General features: G+C 39.1%; 2 protein-coding genes across 2 annotated transcripts; one reads left to right on the top strand and one right to left on the bottom strand.

The window, feature by feature from the left end:
• The first annotated feature begins 7066 nt into the window (after positions 1-7066).
• On the top strand, positions 7067-7796 carry LOC131256106 (uncharacterized). The gene is made up of 2 exons (XM_058257153.1): positions 7067-7370; positions 7492-7796. The coding sequence occupies exons 1-2, from the start codon at positions 7161-7163 to the stop codon at positions 7648-7650; spliced, it is 369 nt and encodes a 122-aa protein (XP_058113136.1). The 5' UTR covers positions 7067-7160; the 3' UTR covers positions 7651-7796.
• Positions 7797-10732: 2936 nt separating this feature from the next.
• Positions 10733-16015, bottom strand: LOC131256689 (glutaredoxin-C8). Its single transcript, XM_058257674.1, has 4 exons — positions 15823-16015; positions 13503-13576; positions 11043-11141; positions 10733-10945 (listed from the first exon to the last, which is right to left on the bottom strand). Exons 1-4 carry the CDS (start codon positions 15975-15977, stop codon positions 10869-10871), a joined length of 405 nt encoding a protein of 134 aa, XP_058113657.1. The 5' UTR covers positions 15978-16015; the 3' UTR covers positions 10733-10868.
• Positions 16016-18447: the final 2432 nt, after the last annotated feature.

The following is an 18447-nucleotide window of genomic DNA, read 5'->3' as shown; positions in this document are numbered from 1 at the left end:
CTGAATAGACAATCAATCTCATTCGATCTCAATCATATACTGGATATTTACCTATCTCGACGCTTGGGGTCATAGTTGTTTGGTTTAAATTGAATCGTAAATTCAATTCTAGTATGCTCACACTTTTCACGTGTCCAAATTTGAAAAGCAACAACAATAATGATTACCAACTACACCATGATATTATTGTTATGTTATTTGATTAATGCTTTAAATACTAATATTTTTTCCTTTTTTCTCCATGGATCAATCACCCACCTTCTTGATGGGGCCACATTTTCACATAAATGTGGGCCTTTGGTTTTTGCAACCTTAGATCAAAGGTTTGGAATGTGTATCCCAACCTTGATTGCCCATATCTCTCTCTAAAGGCATTTTACTAAATCATTGGATCAATTGCGAAGAAGACATTATTAAAATTGATTATATTAGAAATTGCAATCTTTGATTTGGGCTGTCAATCATGTGATGCCCATATTTGATAGTTTAAGCCGGTCTAAAATGAATATTATGTGTTGTCATTAATTCAATCAAACACAAGGCCGCACATGTTATCGATGGTATGTATTAGAATTTCGTACATAAGTTTGATGTGCGGGTATACCATAGTCTACTCAACTCAATATTTGATGACTCAATATTTGATTGAATGTTGGTATCGACACATTAAGTCAGATTGATTAAAGACTAGATGCAAAATTCTACTATCCTCTCAATCACTGACTATGATCAACGATCAAGCAACTTATGAAATGAAAGGGCTTAGCCCTTCCGAATGAATTCTTTTTATCTTATTTTTAAGAATTTATTTTTTCACCAATACAATCATAATATTCTTAAAAGAATAAAAATGAACAAATAAATAAAAATAATTGAACAACGCCAATTTCATTAATTAAATATGTAACCCATTACTTGCATAATATTCAACCGTGGGAAAGGTGTACCCTACCGTGATGGCATAAGACGCCCGCCCACTTTGGGAGTTACCCTTTACATCGTATGATGCTAATGCGAGTCGGGCGTTTTAACATTTTTCTTTTCTTTTCAAATAGGATGGGATGCTGCGTTTTCGTTGTTCTAAAAACATGTGTCCGGCTAATCAAGTCATTGTGCAACTGCATTCCCTGTTTATACGCATATGGCGCTTAAATTGGTGATCAGAACCATTGGTCTGGTGGTCCATCACAAAAGCAGCCCATATCCCGAAACTCTTAGGGATCTGAACCACCTAATCTATTATGTTTTTTTGGACCCATGTGGGCCGTTCTTCCATTTGAGAGATGCGGACTCTAAGGCTAGGATTGTCCAATCGCAATGATGGCCTATTGTCCATCCACATCTGGCTCATGGAATCAAAGACATAAGTTTGCCATGTCTGGTGGAGTGGAGATGGCATGGGTGCACGCACAAGTCATGCCCGTGCTCCTTTCATCGACCGGATTGGCTGCTACCTAACATGTACGACGCGTGTTGATTTGATTTGGCAGCAGCTGCTATCAGAGGAGAGCGGATTACGTGAGACCCCGGCCTCACCCAAGTCGGTGCGGCTCTTACCGTGGGGCCCACCTTGATGTATGTATTATGCATACATGCCGTCCAGAGGTTTTTCTAGATCATTTTATTACACTATCCAAAAATAAAGCAGATACAATTATCAGTTGGAGCATACCATAAGAAACCGAGATGATTGACCGTCCTACGTTAAAAACTTCTTAGGGCGTACTTTGATGTTTCCATAGTGTTTATTTACCATCCAATCCATTGATAAGGTCACGTGAGTAGGTCCAACTGAGAACATTGGGATCTATTATGGAATGTATGCATTAAAAAATAAATCTTGAGATTTACTTTCAAATTACATTTGGATTAACTTAGATGATGCAGAAATATATCAGCCGTGAGTAATCTTATCTCACCCTTTCCACACACAAGTCTTATTATCCAAAATCCTACAAAGTTAATTTTAATTTCTATCTCACACTCCTTCCAAGCATGTCATTTTAAATCAAAGTAGGGTTAATAATACAATTCCATTTAATACAACTTAATACCACTATCCAATGGGGCCCTGATACATGATAAATTTCGAGCATGCTTTGTGTAGCAATATCAAATCAAAGATAATAGTACCTCTTATACATTGGCATGTCATCCAGTTAAATCCCATCATGTCATACCATAGGTACTTGGTTTGTGTGGTACCACGCGCTTGTAGTGTAAGGTACATGCAATCCCATGTGGATCGCGCATGGGTGTAATACCGTGGGATTTGATTGGATGACTAGCTACTATAAGATAGAGCCCACTTAAAGCATGCTTGAAAGTAAGCCCATGTGCAATGTTGGTTTTGCGGCATTCAAAAAATGATAGTAAATTTTCAACCACACATCTAGTCTAGTACTTACGGTGATCTGGACCTTCCAAACTAATCCACATCCACATAACCTAAAAATTGCACAGAGAAATTATAGGTTAAGTATCTAATCCAATTTGATAGCCATTAATTAAATGGTTAGGATTGCCTGATATGTTTGATTTTAGACATATGCTCCGTCAACAGTGGGACCCACAATTTAAGATGTGCAGCAGTGTTAAATCTTAAATGTGAGGAAAATAAGTCACTAGACAGACGTGTATGAATAAAAAAGAGAGGTTGAAAATGGCAGGTCTAAATTATTTCCATCATGACCGTTAATATATAGTTTTGCAATATTGTGGGACATATACAGGTGGGCGGTCAACTATCAGGTGGGCTGTATACCTTCAAAAACAATGGACGGTCTGAAGAGCATCCACTGTTCCACTGATGTAGAGTGGATCGCTGATAATTTCATGACCAAGATGGACCACAAAAGGTCCGATCAAAGATGGAGATGATCCAAACCATCAAAACTTAAAACGGACGTATCTAGTAAACTGAAATGAGTTATTGGATATAAAATATATGATTTTAGGTAGGACGAGCTACTTTAGCCACCCAACCCGCTATGTTAGGTTGCGCAAGCTGGATTTATGAAATACCATCAAATCGATGGTCGTTTCCTATTTTAATTATGTTTTTATTATAAATAGTGAGTTTTAGTTTGATTGTAATTCTTCATCCATTCGGGCTTTAGGAGTTGCTTGGAATAATTAAAAGCATAACGTGGTGAAGTCAAACGGAGTACTTACTATTTTTAGCTGAAAACCTTTCCCACTAGTAGTATTTAAATGTCTAAGTTTATTATTTATAATAAGTTATGAATTTTAAGAGTTTTAGTGGTAATTTGATTTTGAAATTTCTTTTATTGCTTAGTATCCTTATTTATAGGGTTGTGAATTTTATAAAATTTATTTTTTGTTTTTTGTGTTTTTTCATCCTCGATTTGAGAATTCTTCGTGGGGAATCCTAATCCCCTTAAAGAAGGCGTGCTCGACCTCATATCCTTCCCTACGTATACGTGGATGTCGGTGAATGTCTTAACTACCTAGACATTGAAATCACTGATTTTTCCTACCAGATAATCTAGACCGTGGGTCCTACCCTTAAGATGTGCCCTCTACGCTCACCTGATTGTTGTCTTTCTAGGAATTTTTACGGTGGAGAATTCCTCAGAAATTAAGTTTTTACCATAAGATGATTTCTGAAATAGAAATAGCAAAGATGACCTCATCCACTTTTTCTTTTAAAGAATGTGGAGTTTAGGATTGTGGGGTCCACTTGTTGTTGGTATAACATCTAACCCTTCTAACAGATATACCCCATCATGATGATCGGATATAAATAAATCAAAATGATTCAATCATTGGTGGGTCACACCCATTAAAAAATAAAACAATTACACCATTTAGAAAACTAAAATTTCAAGTGGGGCCCACGTGATGTCGATCCACATTATTTTTAGTTTATTTGATCATTATGATTAATTGTACTTACTCAACTGATTTAGATGTCAAACATAAATCACATGGGGCCATCTTTTCAGTTGTTGATGGAGCATAACTTAAAAATATACGGACAAGATGATAATAACCATCTGATTTTTAGACCACTAACTGTCGTACTTTTTAACCATTCATTTGATAACCATCAAATGGATGGCTAGGATTGCTTGATCAGTATCATTTTACAGATATTATCCATTCACTATGTAACACGAAATTTGGATGGTACAGGTATTTGGACACGAGTGCCACATCCTTAGAATCCAGGCTGCCGTCCATTTTATTTTATTTTATTTTATTTTTTTAATTGTGTGCCCTTCTATCGCTGTCTAATCCTGATCGGACGGTGGAGAATCTATCCACCGACCTAGCGAATCAACTACAAAAAATCAGATCAAGTGATGAGATGTGGGACCCGCAACCTATCACCGCCCGATTATGATTGAACGTTGACATGATCGCCACATTTCCTTTCAATCTGACAATGAAAGAACCATCCTAGTTTAAGAAATGGATTTTCACAGGATAATTCCTCACAAATTCAAATTTTACCAATTAAGGCTCTTTGGGTGATGAAATTATCATAACGACCATGATGATTTTTTCTTTAAAAAGTGGTAAATTGTAGAATTGTGGGCCCATGTGATATATTTATGAAATCCAACCCGTCCAATAAATGTAATCCCCCATAATATTTACAAGAACTAAAAATTTAATTAATTATTTGTAAGATAAGCCATACAATAAAAAATAATATATACTAATTAAAAACATTAAAATGCACGTGCAGATCATCGAGTGATTCAATCATTAAGAATTTTGGTCGGTATAATTATTATGATTAGGTTCATATGTTTGATAGGCTGGACGCCATACATATACTCTAGGAGTTTCAAAAATATTTAATTTTATTATATATATATATATATATTTTTTGAAATGTTACTCCAATAATTTCCTTTCTCTCGAAAAACAGAACTGAGGTGTGCTTGGATGGATCCGGGATCCACCTAGCTCGGTGAATCCCTATGGCCACTGTGGTATATGTTCCTTACATCTACACCGTCCATTCATTTTGAAAGTTCATTTTAGCTTACTGTCACAAAAATGAAGCAGATCCAAATCTTAGGTGGACCATGCCATGAGAAACAACTGTGATTGAATCCTCACCATTAAAAACTTCATGGGCCAATGGAATGTTTATTTTCCATCCAACCTGTTGATAAGGTCAAAAATACCTGGATGAATAGACCACACAAATATCAGCTTGATCCAAAACTTTTGTAGCCCACCAGAAATTTTTAACGGTAGGTTATCACTGTTTCCTGTATTATGGTCCATCTGAGATTTGGATCTGCTTCATTTTAGGGTTTTTGAGGTCATGCCCTAAAATGAGTTTTCAAAACGGATGGATGGCCTGGATATAAGGCACACACGTCACGGTGGGCCCCAAGGTCAGGGATCTCACCCTCTTTGGTGATCCAGGGATCCACCTAAGCCTCGCCTCCTTTGGTAAGTTTGAAATTTAGAGGAATTATTTTGTAAAACATACTCTCGGTTGTGTGATAGATGATACCTGGCGTTTAGATATTGTATACGTGGCATTCAAGTAATTCAAATTAAAACTGTCCACATTGTAGGTCTCAGTTTAAATATATCTTTAACAATGAAAAATATTCAATGGCTGTATTTTAATGTATTCCGCATTTACTGGGTTTGATTGAGATAATATGTGCCAAGTGTATAGTTTCTGAGTGCTGAGTGCGTACCAACTGTCATACTCCGGCAGAATGAGAGCGGATTGAACTTTGTGGGGCCACGATCATGTATGTATCCTATCCGCACCGTCCATCCGTTTTTACAGATCATTTTAGAGCACGATGCCAAAATTGAAGCATATACAAAGCTAATGTGGACCAAACTAGAGGAAATAATGGGAATTAAATTCCCACCGTTGAAAACTTCTTGGGGCCCACAGAAGTTTTCGATCAAGCTGATATTTTTGTTTTCCCTTCATCCATATCTTTGTGACCACATGAACAGTTTGGATGACAAATAGACATCATTTTGGGTCCTAGGATTTTCAACAGTGGACGTTATTATCCCCACTGTTTCATGTGGTGTGGTCCATTTGAAACTTGGATATGCTTAAATTTTAGGATTATTTACTAAAATAATCTAATAAAATGGATGGACGGAGTGGATAAGAAATATACATCACGTGTGGGCCCACAGAGTTTACTAAAGCGTACTGAGTTACTCTGTACCTAATCCGCTCTCTACTAGAATATTAAATAACTGCCCTTTTAAGATATAACAGTTGACCAATGAGGTGATTTTCTATACCATGAATTGTAATATTATTTTATCGAAATTATCAGACGGAGATCACGCGATTTGCTGATACGGACCACAGCAAAAACTGACAATCCACACCGTTCATCGTGATCGTGGACGACAAAAGACATGGGAAAAGCATCCTACGTGAATGGTCTTGTTTGGGCTTGGAATACCACACGTGAAACCAATGTCCCAGCTCTTCCATTTATGAGAAAACAGTTCCCATTCCTCAGCCAAAATATCCCTATTTCCCCATTCTACCCTTCCCTTGCTCATAAATAATTGGAAGGTAGAGAGTCATACGGAAAGACCTTCCAAAGGTCTGTTTCAGTCACAGAGACCGGCCAGCCATCACATGACCCACCAACCCAGTCCACGCGCGCATGATATCTGCTTGACGTCCATTTGTGCAATATGGCCCCAATTTCCGCAATCCAAACCGTTAAAATGACGGACCCCATCATGGATTGACCATAGCAACAAAACCCATGATTGTAGACTGTCCTAACTCATAACACTTCCATTGGGAAAGGCGTTCAAATAGACGGACTAGCATAAAGCTAAAGAATGGACGGATGGATTTTTGGGTTTTGGGTTTTTCTAAGGGGTGACCCCTCCTAAGAAGGGCCCATTAGATCAATGGTCTGGATCACTTGACCGTGGGACCCATTTTCAGAAACTGCACAACCTTGTGTTGGCGGACCATGTAACTCTTTCAAGTATAGCCACTAGCATGGGCTCAGACATGTTCCCTTCCCATTCTTTCAATTATTGGGTTTTTCTCTCTCTTCAATGAAAAACTGCTCACCCCAACTTCAGCTATTTATGCAACTCTCCACCATTCATTTCCTTCCAAGAAGCAGCTCCACACCATCCACTTCCCTTCTTTCACAATGAAATCCTTTTGCATTGTATTCTGCCTGCTTACAACGACAGCCGCCATCCGTCTCACATCTCAGACAAACACAGACACTCCTTCCATCATCATCGATGGAGGGCAGCCCAAAAGAAATCTGATCTCACCACTCGATGGTCAGCGGCCCACAAAAGAACAAAGTTCAACGGCATCCATCTCTTCCCAAGATAAAGGCAAGAAGAAAGAGGTTTGTTGGCTGTTGCTAGTGTTTGTTATATAGATTTTGCAAGCACCCACTTCTAGCTACTCTTTCTCGAGTTATAATGATTTATGGACCGAATCTGAAACTAACCATGACGCTGATCCAGGTCATCAAAGCGGGGATGGAGATATCCAACGAAGTGTATTCAGCCCAAGGAGAATTCGACGGCGACAATGAAGGAGAAGGGCTCATTTACAATGTGGATTACCATGGAGTAACGACACATCCATCACCGTCGCCCAAACCAAAGCATCCTCAACCATAGCATTCACCGTCGATGGGATAAGATATATAAATATCGTTATTCCTGTCATGTATTATTTTTCTTTCCTCTATATTAATGTACTATACAATACTTACTACAAGGGTATGGAATTACTCATCGCAGCTCGACCTTAGCTTCTGTTTTCACTGTGTTTGCTGATACAGACCGTGAGGGAGGGGGCATTAGTAGCTGGAATTTTCACAAACACTTACAATAGGATCGGGAGGCGGCATTCGTTACTTGCTGAATACTCAGGAGAAAGGGGAATGTTAAGTTCCTCAAAGCTTTTTAAGTAAAACATGGCACATCCACAAGCAATCATCAATCTAGACAGTCCATTCAGTTATACTAATGAGGGAAAGCTGTTGTGTAAAAATCATGCTGATCATATTATCCTAACCATCTAATCAATAGCATAGAAAGGCAACAGTCAAGACAGAACATAGAAACAAAATAGGTCGAATCAGAAACGTCTATTTAATAGGTCTCATCGTCTTCATTAACTTGGAATCATCAGGAGGGATTGGTGAAGTGAGTACTTCGGTCGACAATGCTAACTATCCATCTGTAGGTAATAAAAAGGACAGACATAAACAAATGGCTCACATTCAATAGGTAAGATCATAGTAAAGCTATGAACGACTGCTCCATCTAGATTGATGGATGGCCATCCCACATGTGATTAAAATATCCAAGGGAGCGTTGCATGTTGTTGACGTCTTAAATTTGTGAGCAATAGAGTTTGCCAATGTCATTGACAGACTGTTCGAGGCCATCAAACAGGTGCTCGATGCCATAAAAAAATTTGAAAAATCCATGTTTTTTTACTGAAATATTTTGGTAATTTCTCAATGCCATCGAAGGAGTTTGATACCATCAAAGGAGTTCGATGACATCAAATTGCCATCAAAGGTTCCATCGAGTGCGTGTGCAGAATTGCGTAAATGTGGAATTTGTTTCCGATTTCAATTAGGATTCTCATATGTGTAGCCGAATGCTCAGCTCCACACCAGCTTGCATAGAACTCGTGCGAACATTTTTTAGAACTCATCATACGTGATGTGACTCCAAAATTTGAACGGTCCACATGAAGCAACACCTCATGAAACCTCCCAGGCCCAATTTTTACTTTGATCCAAAACTTTGGTGGGCCATGAAAAATGAAAACAGCTTCCTCCCTTGATTTGCATTTCTCTTTGCTATACCCACCAGAATTTTAGATCAGGGTGAAAATTTGTCTCCTAAGGTTTCATGGGATTCCGCATCACATGGACCGTTCAGATTAAACGCCCATGACACGTGTGCAAAGGTGTATAGGCAAGCATGACTCTATATATGTGTGTGTGATCGGGATTTTGGGAGATAAAGATGTGTTCTAGGTTTTCTAAATTCAGTTTCAAGAGCATAGCTTGGGGAGATTCGAGGCTTGTTTGAATTGGGTAATCTTTATCTCTAGTAATTTTCTGCTTTCATAATGCATTAATGTTGCTTTGTGCCGTGGTTTTTTCTCCGTAAAAGTTTTTCCATGTTAAATTTGGAATGTTTGTGATTGGACTTGATTGAACATCCTCCGTGTGCTTCTGCAGTCTCCCAACATTGCAAACATCCCTGAGAATGTGCCAACATTCACGTTTCGCTTTCTAAAAAATTGAAAATAATAATAATAATAACAGCTTCATGAATCACCCTGTTTGGTTCTTATTCAAGTGTCCTTACTCATATGGGATCTAAGATAGAATGTGCTTGCATGCACCTTAGGCTGCGTTTGGCTGCACAAGTGGTTTGAATCTCAAACATTAGAGAATTTACCATGTTTCCGAGTATTCATCGAGTATTCATAATGCGGAACAGCCTCCAATTGCAGTTATGCTCGTTTTAAGTCCAACCTGAAAGTAACGTAATTGCAATTTGGAGAATCCACCATGGTAGTTTTTACTTCAATACACTAATGAATATCCAATTACAGTTTGGTTCTTTATACTTTATTAGACAAGTTATTGCAATTCGATTCCATAGTGCATCCAAACACACCATTAAAGAACTCTTGGTAAGCCATGCATTTCATATTACAGAAGACAATGATCTTTCTTTTTTCCTTTATTTTTTACAGTTGAAGCTACACGTCTAGTAATCCTAGAAATCAGAAGCATGTGATAAACAAAGAGGATAGGAAAAAAAATACAATCCAATATGAGTATCTTGGAAATTATTCATGCTAGTTTAAACCAAGATTGAAAGTATCATCCAAAATCGGTATGTTTTGCCTGACTCGGACCGGTATTTGCCATACAGTATTACGGGTGTATCAGCCTGATATGGGCCTGAAACAGAGATTCAGGGCAATACGATCCTATATCGGTGGTGAATGATATGATGTGCTTAACACCATTTCTAAACCTTGGTTTAAACAAAATATCCACTACTTACACCCACCCCTTTTGATACACCCTTTTTTTTTCTACATTTGGACTCACATGCAACTTGTCCGGCATGGGGCGACCTTGGTGTGCATACATCATTCAACCCGTCCAACAGGATCGCCCTAGCATGAAAATCAGACACCTCAAAATCAGGCGGATCCAACCGTCAGGCGGCTGCACGATAGAAAATCAATAGACAAATGAACAAAAATGTGTGGAGCCCACCGTGTTGTGTATGCCATTCAACCCATCGGATAGGGTTGCCCTACCATAAAATCAGACACCCCAAATCGGGGCAATCCAGCCATCAAGTGGGTAATACTTGTAGAAATCAATAGAGAACCACCCCAAAACTTTGACATGGTTTTGGGGGCTGGTCTATTGTTTTCTAGTCCATGGATTTCTATGGATGGTTGAATCAGCCTGATTTTTGGGGCATCCCATTTTCATGGTGGGGCAACCTAACTGGACAGTTGGATGCCATACATGGTACACACCACAGTGGACCACACACGCAGCTAGTTGTTTGAACTTCACATCTAGAACTGGTTCCATGCGAGGCCTTCCATGCTAAAAGAGAGGAAAAGAATAGTGCCTATCTACGAAAAAAAAAGGTGGGTGTAAATATCACTGCCTGGATAACCAACAAATGTGCAATGATCTTGCTATAATTTTTCTTATTCAAGATTGCTTTCATGTCGACCGGATACAAAACTAATCTACTCCCAGCTTTTAAGGGGAAAAAAGGCACATGAGCCTTCCATGTTAATCTACTCCCGGAATCTGTCGGCTCTTGATTCAAAGGTCATCATTGTCTTCAGAAGCGAGCCCAAGAAGGTTAGCCAACTTCCCACTTTCATATGCTTCGACGGTATCTGACATACAAAGATGAATCATTTTTAATCACCCAGTTCTTCACTTTGGAAGAGAAAATGACAAAAATATGAAAAACATAGGGGCTAAGTTAGTTACCATCTGAGCCACCAATGTGCTTTCCATTGATAAACACTTGAGGTACAGTACGCCTACCAACGATCTCACTCAAGGCATCTTGGATCTCTCTCCCGTCATCTGTGGAATGCATGAAATTTCAAAAAACTTGAACAGAACAAACAGCTGCATGTGTCCATTGGTTTGGGTCCCTTCACACACATGATAGAAATGCATATCATTCTACATTTATCCATTTGAATCAAATAGGTGTCATTGCATCGAATGTGCATGGCTTGCATCAAAAGATAAATGTGTAAATCCTGGTTGAAGTCTTTTATGTCAAGTAAAAGAGCAAGATCATGGATAGACTCAATGAATGAGGACCCAGCAGTGTAAGCTTCCGGGCTTAATAGCCTTTGATTCAAGTTCCATTCCCTATAGATGTGCCAGATGTGCCCCACCAAGAAGAAGATGAGGCTCCAAATAATCGATTCAAACTCAACAAAAAAAAAACAACTAGAGGGATTGAGACAGCTTGCTAAAATAACAAACTGCACTGACTCGTGAAGGACAGACCACAGGGAGCTTGACCCATGCCATATTGTCAGAACTAGCTTCAATCACATTTGGAATTGCCGGAGGCTTTGCAAAGCAGGACTTCACCTTAACGACCTTAGCTTCTATCCTGTTGGGAATGGCAGAAGGATCTGCTAAGGAGCTGACCTTCGTTTAAATAACATTTGCAATGGCAGTGGGCCACGCCAAACTCCACATTAAAAACTAAAGATGAGGAACAGAATCAACAATACAGAGAGAGGAGCAGCCAACACCAACCTTGGCCAACTCATCCAAGATAAAATTTGCTTCCCTGCCAGCATCGGCAAAGGGAATCATTGACCTAGTTGCAAGGACACAAATACCATGCAATCTTTGAAGATATAAAAGGACATGAATCACTTCCTACAACACCAAAGTTTCGGCCAACTGGGCAGCACTTGTAGGCAGGGAACCGAAGAACACTGAGATAATGCAGCCACTGTCAGGCCAAGTTGCAGCCGAAGATGCCAAACTCCACGTTCTTTATGAAGTTCTTTAAACCCTAGACTTAGGGCCTCTTACTACTTTTCTGTTTGTCTTTTTTCTTTTTCTTTTTTCCAGACTAGGGACGCGCTGTATGTGGAGCAAGGAGGGGATAGAGAGAAAAGGGTGAGAGATTCAGAGGGGAGAATAAAGGAGAGAGGCAGAGACTTGGAGTCCTCCACAACACCTGTTTCACACACCTTCTGTGGAACCCACCATGTTAAATCTACTTCATAGATCAGGTTCTACACTCGATGCTGGGTCATGAGGTCAAAACTCATCTAGATCCACAACTCATATGGGCCACACCCAATGTTGTCAAAAGCGATCGCATAATCAATTATGGGATCGCATATCACATAATGCCAACCATATGGCATATGCGATGGTCGCATATGCCATACAAATAGTATGCGATCGCATATCGCATAAAGTGATTGCATATGCGATTATGTGATCACATAATGGTATATGCGATCGCATACTTTCCATTTTTTTTATATTTTTTCCATTTTTTTAATTTTTTCAAAAAAAAAAAAAAAAAAAGTTGTGTGATCGCTTATGCGATTGTGTGATTGCATAATCAATTAGTCATAAGCAATCACATAGGATCGCTTATGCCATTTGACAAGCCACACCACATGCAATGGTGAAACAGGATGCCGACTAGAGGTTTGGATGTGGACAGCCACATCATGTGTCCCTCATCAACCCGTTAATCAGGTCTAACTCACCAAGATGAAGAGAAGATACCAAACTCAGCCTATTAAAAACTTAAGTGGGCCACACCCACACCATGTGAACTTATTGGCTTTGGGAGCAATAACAAATTGCTCCCATTGGTGTGGCCCATGTGAGCTTTTAATGGGGCTTATATTTTATAAGGTTCAAACAATGGTTCTCACCTTATGGAGAGAGTGGATTTTACATATCCAACATGATAAACCCCACGAAGCATGGCATGGTCTCCTCTTCATGCAGGCTACACACAGGGACAGGGAACTCTGCAGGATACACAATTTATTCTTACAATTTTATCATATCTTTTCCTATTTCTTAATTAAAAAATTAGTATCATGTACCTTACGCTACACACAACATAGCTTACACTACACGCTATAAGGGTTGAATGCTACACAATACACTACGTGCTATTTCAAACACTGCAATAATCATCGCGGCCATGTTAATTTACATGATGATGCTTTCATGTGATTTCTATCTAATTTGGAGTAACAGAAACACCAGCAGAGAATTTTCAGTTAGCATTGCCTTGTTTCTCCCAACCACTGTTCCAAGGAATTTCTTATATTAGGCCATTGCATCTGACAAACAAAGGGAGAGACTGCAAAAGACATCCCAATGACAGTAAGACCTTTGGCAGCTAGAAGGATTCTACAAAGTTGTTAGAGAACAAACCTCTCTGGTCTAGCTCGACGACATAGGCTTCCTTTTTCAACTCCTTGAAAACAGCTTTCGCCCTTTTGCAGTAACTGTACATTGCAAGGAGTAACTAGTAAGGTGAAAGAACAAATACATTCTCTAACTGAAACTAATGCAAGTGGTTGCTAAACATATACAGATTGACAAAATGTGAGCAATACTGCACCCCAAGAAAAGGACACTGCATAACAAGTATGATCACCATTAAAGTGTATCATGCTTCGAGAATCATGTCATATGGACTGAATTGTATCATTAATACAAAGGGAAATAGTCCATATCTTCAATATATCAGTTACTGCAGGACCTACCTAATCCATCAAACTATAAGGAAGATTCAAAACCCTATACAGATTTCTTCAGGTTCGATGCCTATTGACCGTCACGAGTCATGTACAAGATTATAAATTAGTCCCACATCAGAAATGAATGAAATATGAAACACCCATCCAATCAAAAGGTTTCTGTTTAGCCAACCCCAATTAGTTGGGGTGGGTAAGGCTCAGGCGATGACAACAACGTCCATGACCATGATGATCTAAGCGTACAATTTCTAATTCAATGGGTCTACAAATTATGAATGTGTGTGAGGGTACGTAACCGATAGGTCACACTAGGTTTTTAAGAAAGCTTCTCTCTGATACGATTTTGTCACACCCCGAAATTCGAATATAGAGTGCACCCTCAAACCCAAGTTTTGGCAAATGACTCATACAATGAGTGTACTTAATTCCTTTTTCATACAGTTATCTGAAGGTATAATTTCATGAATTGTAAGTTCACATCCAAATTTAACATCCATTCATCCATGTTTGTATTAAATCTTATAATCTCCATCATTGTACATTCAAAACCACATCATCTGAACAGAAATTATCTGAGTCCACTGATTCGAAACTTCATTCAACTATAAAATCAAATATTGTTCAACATGATCATATTTATAAACAATGATGAACCATATTTATGTACAAATAGATACAATAAAGAAATCAAACTCCTAAACAGTAAACTATATAAATAATTCATTAATCAAGCGTAGCAAGTTCATCTTCCGCCAGATACGGCCATTGGTCCCGCGATATTTTCCAGCACTTGGTTCGGATTCACTGTTTCATTCTTCTTTGTACGGTTGTCAATCCCAACATTAGCTGGCCTGGCTAGTGAGTGAAGCCATCATGGTTCGTGCACGATACAATTAAAATAATACACACAAGTAAAGCATAACAGTCGCATGAAAATCAGAAATACAACGCAAATGATGTAATTAATATGAATGTTGTAAACGATGTTGATGATGCATTAAGTAGGTATAAATAGAAACAATCCACTTGCTTGGTTGAATATCAGCAACGCGCATTTGCACTCGGCAAGCTTCTACCATTGGTAGGCATGGGCAAGGCCCGCATCCCTCCATTAGGAGGCTTCCACATATAATGGGCCTCTAATGGGTACAATAGGTTATTCCCTAGGTAATTGTTAACGATGCAAGGCATGAATGTTTACGAGAGGCATTTCACATATATCCTCTTTTGACCTAGATCTCATCCAAGCTGGCTGTAATATTCTTGTTAGTTGTATTAGATTTGATTGAGAGCAAATCTCTCAAAATCATGAGCTGTCACAGAGAGCGAATCTCTCTATCTTTAGAAATATGGTTGTACCCTACACCAACCCCTAAGAATCAAGGGGATTTGCCACGGCAGATCATCTTTACCCACATTCATCGTTCATGCACCATTCACCCAATGAGTGGGCCAGCCTGATCTCTAGAGACAGATCTGTTCCTTGGGTCACCCCATGAAAATCCCAATATCCTGCACACACATCGCGTGTTTGCATGTGCAGCGCATTTTTGTTTGGTGCTTGAAGATGGGGGTTGGGAGTTATCATCCACCGTAAACATGGCCCCACCATACACCGATTCTGAAAATCGCACTGATCAGACTCTCCTAACAATCCAGTCCGTGAATGGACAGTCATAAAAACAACAGGCGAAATCACATAGATACAAACGCCTAGTAGGCGTGATTTTTAGGCTATACTCCATCCAGATTGAGGCCCATGATTTGGACGGACTGGATTGAGGAACATGCATGAAAATCTACCCTAAAACGGAAAGAAAATATACTCCAACTGCTGCAAATTCAGACCTAATTATCAACCCAAAAAAAAAAAAATCCCAAAACCTCAGAATCCGTAATTTCAAACAGAATCAAGCCCAGATCTGAAATGAATTCATGTAGAATACAGAGAGAGAGAGAGAGAGAGAGAGAGAGAGAGAGAGAGAGAGTACGGGCAATAGGATTTGGAGAAGATGACGATGTCATGAGAAGAGACGGTTTTCCGAACGAAGGTCTCCTCTCTCGAAGCAGCAGCGCCGGTGTAGGCAATGAGAGAGATGACGGCCACCATAACGGAGAACATAACGCCGTTAGTCCTCTTCGCCATCGCACCCCAGATCGATCTGGACCGAGTGGCACGCTTTCTAGTTTTAAAGCTTTTTTTCTGAAGTAGGACTGATTTTTTCGGACGCGGATTGCTCTTTGGACCCCACCATGATGTATGTGTTTTATCCACGCCGTCCATCAATTTTTACAGATCATTTTATTCCATAAACTAAAAAATTAGCCAGATCAAAATTTCAGATGGACCACACCACAGGAAACAGTGGTGATTGAACGCTCACAATTAAAAACTGGTTGAGGGCCACGAAAGTTTTGGATCAAGCTGATATTTGTGTTTTCCCTTCTGCCATGTCTTTTTTAACTAATCAAAAGTTTTGATGGAAAATAAACATTACACTGGGCCCTAAGAAATTTTTAATGGTGGGGTTCAATCATCATTATTTTCCTGTGGTGTGGCCCACCTGATATTTTTATCTGCGTCATTTTAAACCTCACTCCCTAAAATGAACTGAAAAAATGGATGGACGGTGTGGATAAATCACATACATAATTATGGGGACCACAGGCCAGCGTCCAGTAAGGAGGTCTCTAATGGCAGTGTCATTATCCAATCCGCGTCCATTTTTTTCCTTGTCGGGGATTTTCTCTGATGACAGCAACTTTGACGCTCTGCAGAGTGTGATAGATGATACGCAGGCATTTAGAATTACACACGTGTCATAAAATTAGTCAAATTAAACTTTCCAAATCCATGGTAACCAGTATAGACGTATCATGCAGCCAAAAAAAAAGAGGCTTATTTAGTTATCTGACTATCGGATTGGCGCACATTTATTGGACGGTTAAAATGAGAAAAAATAAAATAAAATCCAACGGTACTTTTCCTGCAAACAAGTGTCCGCAAATCAGAAGTTAGGATTGTTCAACCAATAGTCTGTTGGGATGGTGAATTGGAATTATTTCGCGTGGAAAATTTCTGAGTGCCTGAGTATTGAGCGTCATGCGAATCCTGAGTATCGTTTGACTGGACTGCTCTTTATTTCTCTTCCGACGGCGGGTTTCATGGGGAACTAGACGCGCCTAACCACGGCTTGTCCAAGCCTAGCCCATTAAAAGAGGATTGGGCTCAAAGCAGGCCCGCCGGCCCAAATGTCAGGACAGGTGAACAACAAACTCGATAGTAAGAGCGTGCAACACTAGAGCTCTGTGGGTCCAACTCGGAGCGTGTCAGAAATCCACTCCGTCCATCAGCTGTGACACCTCATGCTCGGATCTCAGACCAAACTTCAAGTGAACAAAACTCAGGTGGGCCACACCATAGGGAAAAGTGGAATGGAGACATCCACCATAGAAATTTTTCTGGGCAACCGTGTCATTCATATACCATTCAATCCCAAGTATCAGACAAGTCCAAAACTCAGGTGAATCCCTACTAAGTATCAACTCCAATATTTAGTTGTAAGAGATTCAACTCAATTCTCATCACTTTGGTCATCCAAATGGAGCATCACATGCAAGATGTTTTGATCTTGCAACTGAAGCATGGGCAAGCATCGGTATTAATAATCAGATAGAGCAAAATGGGAGCTGATTGAAGCGTAAAATAACACCGATTAAGCAACCTGAGATTGAGCATCAATTGGGTTCAATCTAACAAATAAGTTTGTCATTTAATAAGTCTATAATATATTTCCTTGTGTAGGATTAATGGTACGAGTTTGTAACATAAACTCAATAAGTTCTTATGTAGGACCTAGGCTTTGTATATGGCTGAATTCACCAAATATGTGCGTATGTGTTAGTCTCTATGGAAACCTCCGGCGGGAGTAAATATAGGTTCTTTAACTAGGACCAAATTTGTTTGTTAGCCAATAGAAGACCAACTAAAGTCTCTTGTAAGAGCTTTCAACGGGAGTGTACACTAGATCATTGTGTAGGGCTGTAAAGGTTAGAGGTGAATCTAATTTAAAACGTCTGATAGTTAAATTCAGAATACTTTAAGAGATAGTATGTTTGCCAAGAATGGAATAGAAAAATTGAACCAGTATACATACTTATGTTTGGAATTGTCATTTGAGCACATTTCTAATTATACTTATGGACTTAATTTACTTAATTATGTATGCATAATTAAATATTTGTTAGGTGTAGAATAGTTCCCATATCCCTCTACACATATACATTATCGTGATTATAAACTACTTGCTTCATTGGCATATTTTGTATAGCATTAATGTTAATTTGTTTTATTTAGCTTTAATTGGAATATTGATTTGAGTTAGGCAATTGTATTTTTAATTGGCATAAATTTTTATCCTCCCCTCCTCCCTCGTTATATTTAGAACATAACCATTCAATCCTTAACTTCCATAGAAGCTTCCACACATAATCATATATCACACCACACAATTTCAGAACTGAGCTTCATTTTGCTGGAACTCATCTCGTTTTCAAACAAGCTGAATCATAGAAGCTTGGCTCCCCTGTGTCACCTTTCAAGCAGAGTCAAACCG

Source organism: Magnolia sinica, chromosome 9 (assembly GCF_029962835.1).
Source record: "Magnolia sinica isolate HGM2019 chromosome 9, MsV1, whole genome shotgun sequence".
Taxonomy (NCBI): domain Eukaryota; kingdom Viridiplantae; phylum Streptophyta; class Magnoliopsida; order Magnoliales; family Magnoliaceae; genus Magnolia; species Magnolia sinica.
This window is presented reverse-complemented; position numbering and strand designations above follow the sequence as displayed.